At 43.4% G+C, this 13,071-nt stretch overlaps 1 protein-coding gene across 1 annotated transcript in view; it reads left to right on the top strand.

Moving 5' to 3' along the window:
* The window catches only part of LOC6497815 (neural cell adhesion molecule 1), a 63,145-nt gene that overhangs the window by 23,008 nt on the left and 27,066 nt on the right, over positions 1-13,071 (top strand). Inside the window, exons 3-8 of the mRNA XM_001961467.3 lie at positions 5,857-5,983; positions 8,467-8,584; positions 10,346-10,439; positions 10,538-10,651; positions 11,062-11,265; positions 12,238-12,383. Of these exons, the coding sequence (XP_001961503.2) occupies positions 5,857-5,983; positions 8,467-8,584; positions 10,346-10,439; positions 10,538-10,651; positions 11,062-11,265; positions 12,238-12,383 (803 nt within the window). The remainder of the gene's footprint in view (positions 1-5,856; positions 5,984-8,466; positions 8,585-10,345; positions 10,440-10,537; positions 10,652-11,061; positions 11,266-12,237; positions 12,384-13,071) is intronic.

The raw sequence follows: 13,071 nt of genomic DNA, 5'->3' as shown, positions 1-13,071 counted from the left end.
TCACTTATTCTTGCACATTTGCATATCATTACGAGTGTGTGAGCGTGGGTTGAGCGGCCCGAAAGCCTCGATTTTCTTCATCACAGCTCCCGAAGCTCCTCAGCAGAGCATAGTTCTGCGCCCTCTCTTTCCTGGCGCCTTTCTTCGGCTGTGTCTTTCTCTTTCCCCCATCATATTGCCTAGATTTAAGATTATGAGCTGGGTGAATTTTGTGGCTCACCACTGTAGTATGTTAGTATGTAAATCTCTTCCCCATTCCACATCCCAGTTTTCTCTCCCAGCTGCCCAGGTCGCAGGTGGTTTGGGTTATTAAGTCGGTTTTCCTTCAGCCAGGACAGCCGGCTTAAAGACTTTGCCATGAAGCTGAACGGAATGAATCACGAGCTCGGGCAGATGATGATTTAAGTTTCTTTCATAAAACTTTATTAGCCTCGCACACTTACCAATGACAATTTTTCTTGCCAAAATGCCAGCAATGTGCTTTTGTTCCAACTTTTTGGGACAAAGTTGGGCCTTTCGATTTCCTGTTTGTACATAAATGAAACAGCTTAAATGATTTTTTAAGGATTCAATATCGCAGAAAACTATAAAAAGATGCCCCGGGAAAATTGAGGAGAACATAGGGTGTGACAATATGACCTCTTGCAATGGGCATATCTTTGCCGATTTTTGTCAGATTCTATGGCTGAATACCTCTAACGATTTTTGGACCGATTTCTCACCAATTTGGTGCAGATTTCAGAACCGAATATTTTTTAAATTTTGTGTCAAATTTTCCGGGCTCACTGTGACCCCCTGCGATATCTGGCAATTGATTCAAAACTCGATTCTGCATAATCTTCATCAGAATACACAGCCGAATAGTTTTTAAATTTGTTTTCAAATTCTGTTTAAAAATTTGGGATGTCCTTGAAATAAATGTTTGACTTTTAAAGTTATAAAATAGCTGTATGTGTGAAAATCCCCTGAAGAATAACTTTCCAACTTGAGATAAAATCACCATCAGAAACGTTATCTCCCCTCTATCCGGACGACGTAACAAAAGTCAACTAAACAAATTATATTTAAATTTTGGTAGCATTTAAAGCGCCCCTAGGAGCCATAAATTTATCTGTCCTGGCTCTTGTTGCCTTGGCCCGGGTAGGAGTGGCCTTGCTGAACTCAGGACCTACCAGGACTTGCCTGGGCTCGGCGGCTAGGGAAAGGAAGAGACAACGGAAACTTTTTCGCAACTCCTGTCGTCTCATTATGCCTGCCATTTAAAACAAATTCAATATTCGCTATGCTTTTTTGCCCTCAACATGGTCAACACCTTTGAACTTTCCGCCCTGACCCTTGCTGGCCTGCCGCCCCTTGCCCTGCGTTTATCATAAAATTGAATGCGCTCCCGTCCAGGGCCCAGCAGACAAGCGGCTTGATTTGCCCACAACTATCCAACAACAGGAAACCCCAAAGCCTTGTTTCAAAGTTGCAGGTTCAGGTCAGGTCAAAATGCTGGGGGAGACCAGGGGCCATCAAGCAGATTTCAGTTACTTTATTATAAAACTGGCTTTAGATGTTTGCCTCCTCTGTTGATTTAGCTACAGGCTGCTGGGGATGCTGCTGCTGCTATTGTTGCAGCAACTGCTGTGGCCCCGGGTCGATTGCGATTGGCTTTGTTTCTACTCTTGACCCATTAGAACAGCAATATAAGGATTATTGGGGAAAACATAAGAGGCAAATATTCACATGAAAAGCATTGTGATATTGCGTTCGGTCTATTAAATTTTCGGTAATTTAAAGGGGAAAATGTTTTGGCTTCCGGTCTTAATTTTTATTTATTGACGCAAACTTCGAATTTCAAATTCCAATCAACTGCCTTTGCAACAATTGGTGTGCGAATTTTCAAACCCAAATCCAATGACAAGTTTTTGGGGAATTTAATTGAATTTTGTGTCAAAATATCATTAGATTTAAATATTTTCGGCTGCTGGGAAGCGTAGTTGGTCGTCGCTCGTCGTTTCTTTTGCAGTTTTATTAAAATTTTATTCCATGTTGGAACCCAGCCAATTTGTCGTTATCCTTTGTCCTGTCTGAATTTCATTTTGATTAAATTTGAAATATAATAAAATAAAAGTTTACCTTGTTATTCATTCTTACTGCCCCTGTCTGGCTGTCGGTCGTTCCTCTATATTATATTGCATTTGGCCATTTTAAAATGGTATTTAATATAGAGTGGCGTCCTAACTGAGTCAGTGTTGGAGGCTTTAAAGGGCCAAAAAATGGCACTTCGCAAATAAGCCCACACTGTGACCAAAAATGAATGTGGCAAGAGAACGAGAGATGTTGCCACTGGAAACTGACTCTCTGGCCGCAGGCCGCACACGATATACGATAATTTCCAGCAGCGGCTTAATGCGCCGCCATAACACTCGTAATTTTTATAATGCCAACCACAGGAAACAGGCAACAAAGCGGCTCAAAAAGTCAACCAGTTCAGTGGCAGTGGCTCATTAGGCCGTGCAAAAAGATCAGCGGTTGGGAAGGTGGGCCATATAGAGTATGCATGGGCGCCTACGACTTTAGCTTAAACATGTTTTTCGAATTAAATTGCATTTTATTCATGGCGAAATGTATCTGCTCCAAGAGTCAAATCAAGTTGAGTTCAGGTTTACTTTCGCCATCGGTGAGTGTAGATAGGAATTACGAATATTGTGGCGGATTATACATATTTAATGTCCACCCGCACTCGGCCGGCAGCCCCATGGGTCATAATAAAAATTTTCACCACTAATGAGCCCGACGATTAATCGAAAAGTGCCAGAGTAAACAAGTACACTGCCATCCCGCAGAGCTTCAGTCTGGTGACGTGTTAATGTCGCAAGCAAATGAGTGAAAAAATAAAATAAAAAACCGAGGACGAGGACCCCGGAGTTGGAGCATCAGGGCGGGGAAGTGAAAGGCTCAACAGTGGTTGCGTCATGCGAGAGTCCTTGATTACAGGTAATTGTGGGTCTCGAGGCCTCTTGGCAATTATGTCTGAAATAGAAACAGCTCTGCGGCCAGAGACTCCTTGTTAAATATCAATTAAAATGGCTGACAAGAAGTTAATCCACGTGCCCCGACTTCACTCACGCACTCCGAGATATGCAACAAAATATGTGCAAAATGCATTTGACGTGAAAGTTGCGATAGCGTCAAGTTGTCCGGAACTATTGTCACACAGACATACTCGTACCAACAGAAGCACACATCCAACACAAAATTCCATTAAAGTTTTGCATTTGAAATTGCATCAACAGAAAGCTTCTGAGTGCGGGTGTTGCAAGGGGTAGGAGGCGAGATGCGAGAGGCGTGGGTGGTGGCGTGGCGGTGGGTGTGGTGGCCTGGTGTGTGATGGGGCGTGGCACTGTGGTGGCTGTCGCGTCTAGTGCCTGTGTGTATGTGGTTGCTGATACTGATTGAGGTTAGCTTAACCCCAGAAAAAATCGCATTTTGCGAATGAGTTGCATTTGCTGTTTTGACATTAGGTTGATTTTTTTTATTTTATCCTCCTCTAACAGCGAAAAAATATATTTTTGTATATATTATATAAAGTTGGTAAATGGAATCTTTTTTAGTTAGATAGAACAATCTTATGTCGTATAATACCCAATATAATATTTTTTATATCAGAAATTCGATCATAAAAGTTAAATCGGGACTTATCCGTCAATCATATCACACTCAAAGTTTTTGAATGAATAAACACTATTATCTGATAACAAGTCAGCACTTGAGAATATTTGAAAATCCCTTTATCATTCAATGACCACTGGCCACCAAGTTGTTAAATCTGGCAAGAGGTTATGCTGCCCCAGCACTTCACTTTGCCATCTATGTTCGTTGTTATTTCATTTGGCTTTTCCATCCTTTTTTGTCAGCTTCCAAGTCAAGGCAAACCGAAAGCAAACGCAAATGCAAACCGAACGCAAGTCAAGCCAGAAGAGGCGGACTCCGGGGCAAGAGGTCGGAGGCCATGGGGAGGGGCACTGAGCCACGCCAGGAATGGCATCCTGAAGCGAGAGCGCCCAAGTAAGCCAATCAAGGCATTCAAAGAGAGCATATTTAAATAGCTTTTAACATGCACGAGCTGTCGGGCTGGCTGCTGTAGTTAAGTGAAGGCCAGAACCGAGAGGCGACACAAAAATGCTGCCAAAAAATGGAAAGAGGAGCTGTATCTGCAGGCGCAGAGGAAGGGCTGAACAGTCTGGGCTGAGTTTTGGAAAAGGCTAGGGAAGGGTTGAGCAGTTTAGACTCGTTTAGCAATGCAGGCGACGTTATGCACTTCGCCTTTGACGCACCAGCGCTGGAATGGAAAATGCATCTGAATACCTAGGCAGGCAAGTGGCAGGGAGCCGAGATGACAGGCTAATGGGTAAACTGCTTCTTAGGCCGAGATTAATGGGTCAGGAGGAGTCATTCCCATGAATGGCCAATGCAATTTGTCGCTCTTCTTAAATATTAATATTGTGCATGAGGCAAGGCTTAAAAATGCCGACAAAACTTCTCACAGACGTTCGTGGCAACAGTTTCCGAACGTTTTTGTTTGGCGCGCTGCTGGCTTTGATGCTGGGAACCAGCCTCTGTCCACAAAGGCGGCAGTGCTAAGCAAACAGGAAAAGCATAAAACATGCTCACACACACTCCCTTACGCTCACACACAACCATTTGGGGGGCATTTAAGCGCATATTTATTGTACAACGTTGCGTATGCGCAATAAATTTTCACAAAATTTCGACGCATTGTGGCAATAAAATGATATTTTTTCATATTTACACATAAAGTCAACGGGAAAAAATGACGGCAGGGGTGGGGTGGTTTAGGCTTAGGAGGAGAGTGGGCGGGAGGAAGGCAAGCCTCGTGAAGGATGTTACAACATTTTTTACGGCCGTCCTTGCTTTTTATATAATGTGAAATATTTTCAGCGCAGACATTTTTATTTATATGTACTTATATATACTTTTATCTGCGCGCATTTGACATGGGATGACGCGGAGCGGCAACAATAAAGGCAACACCACTGGCAGCAGACGCCACACATGTGACAGCCATCACTGCGGCTGCTGTAGTTGTTGCTGCTGTGCGGGCTGATTCAATGCCAAAACGTTGTTGCAGCTAAAACGCCGCATAAATCCATAAAATGGAAAAATTGAAGGGAGAAACAATTAGAGTTTTGCTGACTAAGCGCGATAAATAAATGCCGAGATACGTCAACTAATTCCTAAAATGTTTACAATCCCATGGATATTTCTGTTGGCAGAGTAGAAAGAGACTAAGCTTTAGTCTAACTTATTTTTTGTTTTTTTTTTTTATTAAGCCCCAACTTTAACATTGCCTATTAGGCTCTGGGCTGGGATCCAATAAAAGGGCCTGAAAGCCTGTCGAACCCAAAGAAGGCAAAATGGCGGTGCACGCATTTGCACATGCATAATAAATAAATACAGCCGCCCGCCGGCCGTGGCCCGCAGGACGATGCTTAGCCAATGGGGGCGGAATGTTTGGGCCTGTTAACGGACGGCTCAAATTTACGCATTTGTAATTACGTAGGAATTAAGCCGCCATCAACATTTAATTGCTAAAAGCTTTACTCCAAACGAGGCAGCCACGCATGCCATGCCAAGCGTGCCAGCGAGTGCGCCAGAGAAACGGAACATTTAATTAACAAATTTTACGCATTTATTTTCTATTTTCATGACGATGATGATGATGATGATGTTGATGTTGATGTTGATGCTGATGCTGACCAACCGCACACGGAAAAATAAACCAACAAAATCCATGACAACATAATTCTCCCGTTCTCCCGCCTTCAAACGGAACCTAACCGACCACAGTGAAAACGAAGGACATTGAAGCCGTCGAGGGTAAATCAGTGTCCTTGCCCTGCCCCATCACGGAGCCACTGGATAACGTGTACATGGTGCTATGGTTCCGCGATAATGCGGGCATACCCCTCTATAGGTGAGTAGAGCGGTCTGGGCAGGTCGCGTCCCTGTCTGAGGACTCAATTGGTCCATTGTCTCGGCTTATACACACACATATAATTAAAAGCAAACCAGAGTCCCAAGAGTTCCTGGCTTTTTAAAACGTTTGGGGCGCCGCCGCACATAAGTATGCTATGATTTACCCTCTTTAAGTATGCCTCGGCGTGCGATTGTGTGTGCGTGGGTCTGTGTGTTTATCTGTCCTGGTCTGCGCCGAAAGAATGTGTGATTTAGCTAAGCGCTCCCACCTGTTTTTGTTTCAGTTTTTTTGTGTTCTCCTTTTTTTGTTTGGCATTTGTTTTCCCCAGTCTGTGCGATGGAATTAGCTTAATTATGTTTACCTAATTTAGAGTGATTAACCTCGGGGCATGACAAACCACAGGAATTATGTGCAGGCGAAAATGTTCGAGTCAAGCGCCGACTTCAAAGATTAAATTACGTAGCAGGTCCGAGCGAACGCAGGTCAGATCGCAGTACCATAATAAAGTGTCTGTAATTGCCGGCCCTTGGCAAGAAAAAAAATGTCCTGCACTGGGTTAGCTTCTAATTGCATTCACGGCATTTTCATGGCACGTTGCGCCTTTTGGTTGTCAACCAAAGACTTTTTCAGCACGTAATTGCTTTTTCTTGGTTAGGGTATAGTGGGGTTATTGGACGGGAATACAATCAAGGAGGGATAGCAGGATAGGCTTAGGACCACTAAACCAGTTTATTAACTGCTGGTTATAATAGAAGATCTTTAAGCATTCAAGTTTTTCACTGAAAATGATTTATTTATTCAAAAACTCATGACCTATTCAAAAGCTACCTAAATGCTTAGAAACTTTATTGCATTTAGCCGTCTCCGGTAGGGGGCGGCCCATCTAGGTCAACTCAATTTGCTTTAAGGGTATTTCCAAATTCAATCAGCCCGTGCACTTTGCATCCTGTCTCGTCCTTTCCATATTTTTTACTCCCTTCCTTCCAGCCCCCTCCCTAGTCCTGCGCGGCCGGCGCACTTTCATTACACTCAATTTGCATGGAGCCGCTGCCGAGCTCGCTGCGTATTATTTAGCCATAAACATTTGCTGCATAGGCTCCACGAGAACCGTTATTAAGTCGGGCAACTCTCTCAGCCATTTTACTTTCACACACACAGCGCCTTTCTCTTTCTTTCGTTGCGCTTTCACTCGCACGCTTGCTACTCCCTCCATTTAAGCGGAGTGCAACTGTTTTTTAGTTTTTAATTAAAATGGCGGCGCGAAGAAACGAAAAAAGGTAAAAAATTTGGGTTAAAGTTGGAGAGCTTTCGCTCTCAGCTGCACTGCAAGAAATGGGAGAAATGGAAATTAAAAATAATTGAGAAAAATATCAAATCAAACTGTACAGATAGACCATAATTTATTACCAATAAATAGTTTAATGATGTAAAATAAAAATATAAAGCTTTTCTCTTCGTGTGGCATAGCTGTTGCCACTACTGCAGCTGCACTTGAGTCGGCTGCTGGCCGTGCCGCAATTAAGATGTTGCATTTGCCACGAACGCCGACGTTCGTCGGCAGGGACGGGCGGCTTCCCGCATAAATTATTGTGTGTTGCATACAAAAGGGCGCTTAACGCTCAGACCGCCGCAGCAGCGGCCGAAAGTGGCTGCAATCGCAGCCGAACAATTTTGCCAGGACGGGAAAGGGGTGAGTCGAAATCGGAGTGGTGAATGAGGACCTCTTCTGATTGAGAGACCTCAGTCTGCCTACAAATTCCTCTCACAGGTCGCACAAAAATGTTCATTTGCGGAGGAAGCTTTAACGAATTTAAGTTCACGGTCTACCAATTAAATAGTGACAGAATTTAATTATCTTTCTTTAAGTTCGGTAAATGGTTATATACACAACAGGATTGGAATTTAAATCCAAACATTTTTGTCATTTTTATCTTCCTCTCGGCTGTTGTCTCTGTTTTCCTGCTAAAGTTGGCTTTAATCCTTATCCGTGTCCATTGAAATTTATAGTTTCTTAGAAAGTTCGTAACTCTGCGAGAGCTGAAACTTGGCCCATTAAATGCAATGCAGGCCTAAATGCGCAGTTCAAAGTGAGAAATAAAGTCCTTGAAATGCATAACAAAAATTTAATTTTATCTGCAGCGCATAAATTGCATTTGGCAAGGCTCTGCCAAAAGCCAACCCCCCACTCCCACGCCCCAAAAATTGCACCCCGCCTAATGAGCAGGCTGAAATAAATTACGCTAATTTTCGTGCAAAAAGTTCAGAGGCATCCAAAAATAGCGCCAGGAGAGGGAAAGAAGAGCTTGAATTATATTGGCTATGGATTTCATTAATTTCAGAGTGGGTCGAAATTTCGGGGCTTGATTTAATTCGCGAACCACGCCCACATTAAATATTAATGGGCATGGGCGGGCACTCTCTGGTTTCATGTTATTTAATGTGTTTGTGTGTTTTTCTTCCTTTCTTCCTGCCGACCCCAGCTTCGATGTGCGCGATAAGGAGAGCCGGAACCAGCCACGACACTGGTCAGCCCCGGAGGTTTTTGGCTCACGTGCCAAATTCCATTTTGAATCGCAGCCAGCAACCTTGGAAATTAAGGTGAGATTTGCCCGTGGGATCATGAGTCCTGGGCCATTAATTGTGTGCAAGAGCGGATGGCCCGGAGCGGCGCGGGTGATTTAATATTTTAAATTAGCTGGAATTGAATATTCCATTGAAAGGCAACTTTTCGGGGCCACTGGGCATAGCATTGTAAAAAAATGCATACACAAATGCACATTTTAAATGAGTTAATGTGCCGACCTCACACAAAAGCAGTGGCTGAAAAAAACTAGAACAAAAATTAATAGTCTGGAAAGGGACTTTTATTGAAATTGTGGTCGGTAGTGAAAACGTAAATGTAGATAAATCTGCGGAAAATCTTTGCTCTCGACGCGAATGTATATTTAGATTTAAACTGATTGCCGGAAAAAAGCGAAAATGTTAACAAACTTAACACATTTTTTGTCCGCATAATGCAAATTGCGATAAAAATCCAATGACGCTGTGAGTATTGTACATTAAATGAAAATCTGAAATGCGTACCACAAAAAGTCCTTTCCCAGGAGCATAACAAGGCAGAGAGAGAGAGTAAGCCAGCGAGCAGAAACAGCTAGCGGAAGCGGCAACGGCAACGGCGAAAACATGGCTAAGAAGAGCCGAGGAAGCCGAATGGAATGTGGAAAACAAATTTAGATATCAAAAGTTGTTAAATTGCTCGGCGCACGCGAAATGTTTATTAATGTCTTGCATGTTTACAGATAACTTGATTTACCGTTTCTGTCATGCAATACATAGATACGAACACATACATCAGCGCCTGAGCGCCGTACGCGTGTCTGTGAGTGAGGTCCTTATGCAACGTGTTTGCTACTTCAGTTCAGCGTATCGCCTTGGATTGCCACTCGCCTTGCCCTGGACTTGTCTTTGCCCAGGCTTTTGACTTTTTAAAGGCCAACTTAGTTAAGGTCTTAAGTGAGTTAAGCAATAAACAGCCAGCCAGGGAGTTTCGTTAACGAGCTGCATTTTGAAATGAATGTGAAATGCACACGAACAGGCGCCCAGGCGCCCAGGCGGCCAGCCCTACGAGCCTTCATAATGCGAAACTAGCAGCAGTGGCAGGACGAAGAACTTCCAAGGGAGTGTACTGGTCTCGGCAAAAATATTACTCATAAATTATGTGCTAAAATTGGTTTGAGATTGGCGGGCGGGGTTCAGCTTATAAATGAATTTTAATTGCGTTTCAATTGCAAGCCAATTAGCCCGGCGCTGAGTAGAGTGCGACTAAAGGATACCCAAGAGTGACTGACATCAAAGATGGTTCAGATATTTAGCATATGAGAAGCTTAGAGAACGAACAATTATTGAAATAACATTTAAAATCACCTCAGGATAAAGCAAAGCCACTCTTGTGAAGAAGACAAAGTCTGGAAAGATTTATTTCACTTTCAACCATAAATTCCATAATGGAGGAAATTCGTTTGCGCTTCATTGAATTATTTAATGAGAGAATGAAGTCAGTCGGAACAATGGCTCTCTGTCTGCCAATAAACCAAGAATCCTAACCTTGCAATACTAACCAGGCTCGACAAGGTTTGAAAAAGACAGAAGTTCCATGCAAAAATCTATTTAAATGCAGGTGACAGGAGGAAAATATTGTTGCATTTTAAGCCACTCGTTTGCAAACCGCAAAAGCTCAAGTGTCATGCAATAATTGAAAATTATATAGGCTTGCTCCCTGGGACTGTGTGCATGCTAATCGTCTGTTTCCCCCAAAACACCACCACACTAACCATATATAATAACTTGCCACTTTTGCAGGATATCAAGCGTCATGATCAGGGTATTTACCGCTGCCGTGTAGACTTTCGCACCAGCCAAACGCAAAGCTTCCGCTTCAATTTGTCAGTAATAAGTGAGTGTCGCCCCGAATGAAGCATTCGAAACGTATTCATGAGTGTCACTGAAAAATATTTGCTTTTCTCTGTTTTGCCTTCCATCTGTGTGCTTTAGTACTTCCGGAGCAGCCAATCATCTTGGACCGATGGGGTCGTCAGCTGAATGGCACTCAATTGGGGCCCAAACAGGAGGGCGATGATATCGTTATCACTTGTCGTGTGGTGGGCGGTAAGTTGAGCTGACTGACTACAAAAGACGAACTTAACCCCAATTCCCAATCCCCAATACCAAATACCCGGAGGCACACACACACACTCCCAGCCGCCCCCACATAAAACACACACGAGCCATATCCGTATGCTCGGCTAGACAATTTCCTGTTAATTTCCTTAAAAGCTTTGACCGGCAAAAACGCAAAACAAAAAAAAAGCATAACATACAGCGAAGGAGTAAAACTGCTCCAAATGAAAATATCACAAAGTCTGCTTTGGTTTTCCTTGCTCTGGCTTTGGCTTTGGCTCCGGCTTGGCTTGGCTTGTGGTATTTTTTCAAGCTTGACTTTTTAATTTGCACCATTTTTCGTTTTTACTAGCAGTTACTAAACTTTTTCCATTGCCTTCTTTGGGGCGTCCCAATAGGTCGGCCACAACCGCAGGTCCGGTGGCTCGTAAATGGACTGCTTGTCGACAATCAAAACGAGCACAATTCCGGCGATGTTATCGAGAATCGTCTGTTGTGGCCATCGGTGCAGCGCAACGACTTGAATTCCGTATTCACATGTCAGGCACTGAATACTCAATTAGATAAGCCCAAGGAGAAGAGCTTCATACTGGATATGCACTGTAAGTAGACCGATTGATTGGGTTTTTTGCCAAACGCATTGGGAGTACCTGGAAATCAGGCCATCTTTCGGATATACCTATTTATAGTAACCCAAATATACATATCTCTAAACATGAGTTACCTAAATACCCTCAACTTTATAAATAGCTTATGACACGTGTTCATCAATGAAGGCTTTATTGATAAATGCGTTTATTGCAATCTGTACTTGGAAGTTTATAGAGACAGTTACTATTACATATAGCTCATATCTGGTTTAATAATAAATATATACATAATAATGCTAGACGTTTAGGAGAATATTCCTTGGAAATTTAACAAAATTACAGCTCCTGCTGCGGCAGGTTATGCATAGGTTAGATTATAAACAATGATACAAATTTCGACCAGAAATGGGCCTTGCGACTAACGCACATTTACCATAAGCTTAAATACCAACTCAGGGCAGCATTATAAGGGCCATTAAATAATTATATGCCAACTGGAATACAACATTGTCGATGGGGGGCGTCGACTGGCGAATGTCAGTCCAGGCCCTGCCTGGAAAGTACAGTGCTCTGCAAAGCCAGTGTCCCCGTTTCCCCCTCAAGACTCAAGACACAAAGCACAAAACGCCAGGAGCTCAAGGAGCAAAATATCAACGAGCTGTAGACACGGCAGCCTGGCAGCATGGCAGCATGGTAGCTTGCTGGCGTGGTAGCCCGGCAGCAGTCTGCCAAAGGCCGGACAAAGTCATAATCCTGCCAGGAAGTGCAGCACTTGAGAGCTGTCGAGACGTAATAGACACAAATTGTTGTTGATATGAACACATACACACTCACACTGAGATATGGCCAGGCTAAGTACTCGAGAAGGTGGTCAGAAATGATTGCTGTACAAAACGAACTGCAATTATGAGACCATGAAATATTATGGTAAACTGTTTTAATTACAATTGCATTGAATTGAATGTCCTTCCTGTCCAATTACAGTGAAGCCCCTGGTGGTGAAAATCATGGATCCGCCCAGCTCCATGACTGCAGATCGTCGCTACGAGGTCTCCTGCGAGTCCTCCGGCTCCCGGCCGAATGCCATCATCACATGGTACAAGGGAAAACGGCAATTACGACGCACAAAGGTAAGTGGGGGGAAGTGGGTGAAATTGGGCCCAAGGTGGGACTGCCCGGTGGGCTGGTTGGATGGTGGTTAGTGGAGTGTAGAGTGACCGCAATTGACGCAGGTAGTTGGCCAGCTCTGTGCTGCTGTTGACTGACTCACGTTCAGCTCGATAACTTATTGTGTTTGCACAGTCATGCCAAACAAACGTAGCTCGTAACTCGTGGCCACCTACTCCTCCGCCGACTCCGCCTTCTCTCCTCCTTTTCCAGCTTTATCCACAACAGACAGAAACGGAATCAGAGACACAGCCAGCTCCTAACCACCCACTTGTTGTCCCTGGGCGTGGTTCACACTCTCCACGGTGTCCTAGTCCAGTTGCCGGCAGTCGCCCCCACAACTTGGTTAGAATAAACACAGATAATGTGATATAAACTCCACAATACACAAACGATTCCACCCCGCTTAGCGATTCGCAATGGTTCGTTCCCTTCTCTTGGCTTTTACTCTTTCTAGGGGTTCACCTAATTTGGCTTTTATGATTTTAGTTATTTTCCAAATTCAAAATCAATGATCGCTTTATTCCGGACATCACTTTTCATTTAAAATATTAAATGTAATATAATTTACTTATAAATATTATATATATTTATCAATAAATCCTCTTTAAGAAGCATTTTCTTTGAAATTTCCAACCCATTATCCAACTA

This window comes from Drosophila ananassae, chromosome 3R (genome assembly GCF_017639315.1).
Source record: "Drosophila ananassae strain 14024-0371.13 chromosome 3R, ASM1763931v2, whole genome shotgun sequence".
NCBI classification, from domain to species: domain Eukaryota; kingdom Metazoa; phylum Arthropoda; class Insecta; order Diptera; family Drosophilidae; genus Drosophila; species Drosophila ananassae.
The sequence above is the reverse complement of the archived record's forward strand: the minus strand, read 5'-3'. Positions and strand labels throughout refer to the sequence as shown.